Genomic DNA, 2316 nt, shown 5'->3' on the forward strand with positions numbered 1-2316 from the left:
GACTAGATGATCTGCTCAGGTCCCTTCCGACCCTACAAACTCTGAAAGGCTGAAGTTGCACAAGGACTTTATAAACATCCTGTATTCAAATTCCATTTGACAGCAAGAGGCTTAAAAGGCCAGGGCTAGCTTGTACTATTATTGCATTTAAATAGATAAATCATTCATTTTGCAACTGGGTTCTGCCCAGAACTAACTGGCAGATGTGGGGCTGGATGTGGGGCAGACAAGGGTCTTTGGGTAGATCCAGTATCTTTTATTAGACCAACTCAAATATCTGGACAAATTCTTAGGAAGCTTTTGGGCACAGACACCTCGGCAGGCTGAGGAAGTGCCTCCAGATAGTATAACAACTCAAATGCCATTGCCCAGGACCTGCATTAGGAACTGATGCAACGCTTACTTCAACCCATGTGAAGCAAAAGTAAAGGACACAAAAGCCTGAACAGGTATTTGTGTTTTTTTAAGAGAACAGTCTCATAACAAAACCTCTCTCAGTAACCTGGCAGATTAAATCCCGCAGTCATTCCTCTTGAGCAGGGTGGTAGCAGCTCGGACCCCCTGCGGTGGAAATATAGCTGGGAGAGGGGGGAATACAGAAAAGAGTGGCTGCCTTCTGGCTGCTCAGCTCTGATCAGGAAATGCGTGAAAACGAAACTCGGAGCGGAGGCGGGGGGTGGGGGGGAAGGAGACACTAGAGCAGGGATGGGGGGAGCAGAGCGACCGCAAAAATCAGCACCGGGGGGCTGGAGGGAGCGCTGCAGGCGTCAGGAAATGGAAAAGCAAGTAGCTGAAGGGGGGAGACGGCTGGAGGGCGGGAGGGAAGGAGATCGATCACTTGGCGGGGAGCCGAGGGGAGGGGAGCCCGGCTGGAGGGGCAGCGACGCAGACCTCACCTGCCAGCAGCATCCGGGCCAGGGACCAGGCCGAAGCGCAGGTCGGGATCCCTTCTTTTGCGAGCCCCGGACTCCAGCCAGCTCCGCAGACACCAGAAGAACAAGATGTTAAAAAGCGGAGGGGAGGGGCCGGGCCGGGCCGTGCACCGCGTGGTGCTGCGCGGAGGGGCGCGTTAACACTGTCCTGCCTGGGCTGTTGGGGCCCTGTGCCCGCGGCCTGCACCCTCCGGCGGGCTGCTCAAATCAGATGCCTTCCCACTTCCTCTGCTCTCGTGGCATCTTCCCCTTCTTTTTTGTTGTGGGTTTTTTGCGTGTAAAAATAAGAAGAAAGGGCAGGCAGGTACCTGTTGCACTGAAGCCTGCTGTCCACCACCCCCGTGGAGCAACACCCTCCTCCGCCAGCTTGTTAAGCTCCCTGGCTTTTCCAAGGACGCCTGTCTTCATACTGTATTTTGGGCCTCTTCTCATTCTTTTTGGGGGCTCTTGAGTTTCCTGGGCAGAGGGCTGGCAGCAGAGTTGATAAAAATGCCACATTTTTCTCTTGTGTATGGTAGAAACCCCCCTCCTATTTGCCACCGATCTCTGGAAGATTCCTAATTCTCAGGTGACTGCTCCTGGATCTTTCTTCAAGTCATTAACCTTCCTTAGCCATAAGGCCAGGTACGGACATTGCACTTTTACCTGTATAAGTGATTGGAAACCTGGAACAGACCAAAGGTCAGCACATGTAGGCTGGTTTAAACGTGGCAGAACCCGGTCTAAGTTTCCCTTTCTCGTGCCCCCACCAAAGGGTGAATGGTTGTTCTCTTCATACTGATCTAAACTATGCAGCTTACAAAAAACGGTGCAACTTAGATCGATTCTGCATTGGGCTTTTGTATGTCTGTACCTAGCCTAGTAGCCAACTTCAGCTGCTTTAGAGTTGTATTCAGGGTCTTAGCTATATGGTCCGACCAGATTTGTACAAATCTTCAGTTCCCCCCTATTTTCAATACCAAATCTCTCAAGGAACATTTCTGATCTTAACTATGTCCATAGATATTTTTCACAGAAGAATCTGGTCTCCTCTTTGTTCAGTTAGGTCTCCATTTGTTTTGCAGAATCCGTAAGACAGAGACTTCCCCTACTCAAGCGTGCTGGTTGCCAGAGGGTTTCCAAGGCACCTTCCAGCTTTAAGGCTTCTGGGGGTGGATCTGGTGAGAGAGGAGCTCCTGTCCTGGTTCCAAATTGAAATATTGTTGGCTATAGTTTTTAAGAGGCAGAGAAAGGTGCTGGGGAGCTAAGTGCCCTTTGGTGTTTCTCCAAAGTCATGTTCCAATATTGTGAATACAGCACTGAAAACAGCTGCTTTTAAGCAAATAAACACTCCCCTGAGTGTCAAAAGCCCATTTTTTAGGTCTGTGCAAAGCAGCTAGTATTC

General features: G+C 50.4%; 1 protein-coding gene across 2 annotated transcripts in view; it reads right to left on the reverse strand.

Annotated features, from left to right (window-relative positions):
* Positions 1-1010, reverse strand: part of TLR3 (toll like receptor 3) — a 16098-nt gene extending 15088 nt beyond the window's left edge. The window contains exon 1 of one of the 2 annotated variants that reach the window (XM_019553404.1): positions 897-1010. In XM_019553404.1, coding sequence (XP_019408949.1) covers positions 897-909 — 13 coding nt within the window. In that variant the 5' untranslated portion in view covers positions 910-1010. Of the gene's footprint in view, positions 1-502; positions 627-896 lie in introns of those variants that run through there. The other variant, XM_019553403.1, reaches the window with a different exon arrangement.
* Between the last annotated feature and the right edge of the window lie 1306 nt (positions 1011-2316).

The sequence above is a fragment of the Crocodylus porosus genome, unplaced genomic scaffold (genome assembly GCF_001723895.1).
Source record: "Crocodylus porosus isolate Cpor-Errol unplaced genomic scaffold, CroPor_comp1, whole genome shotgun sequence".
Taxonomy (NCBI): Eukaryota; Metazoa; Chordata; order Crocodylia; family Crocodylidae; genus Crocodylus; species Crocodylus porosus.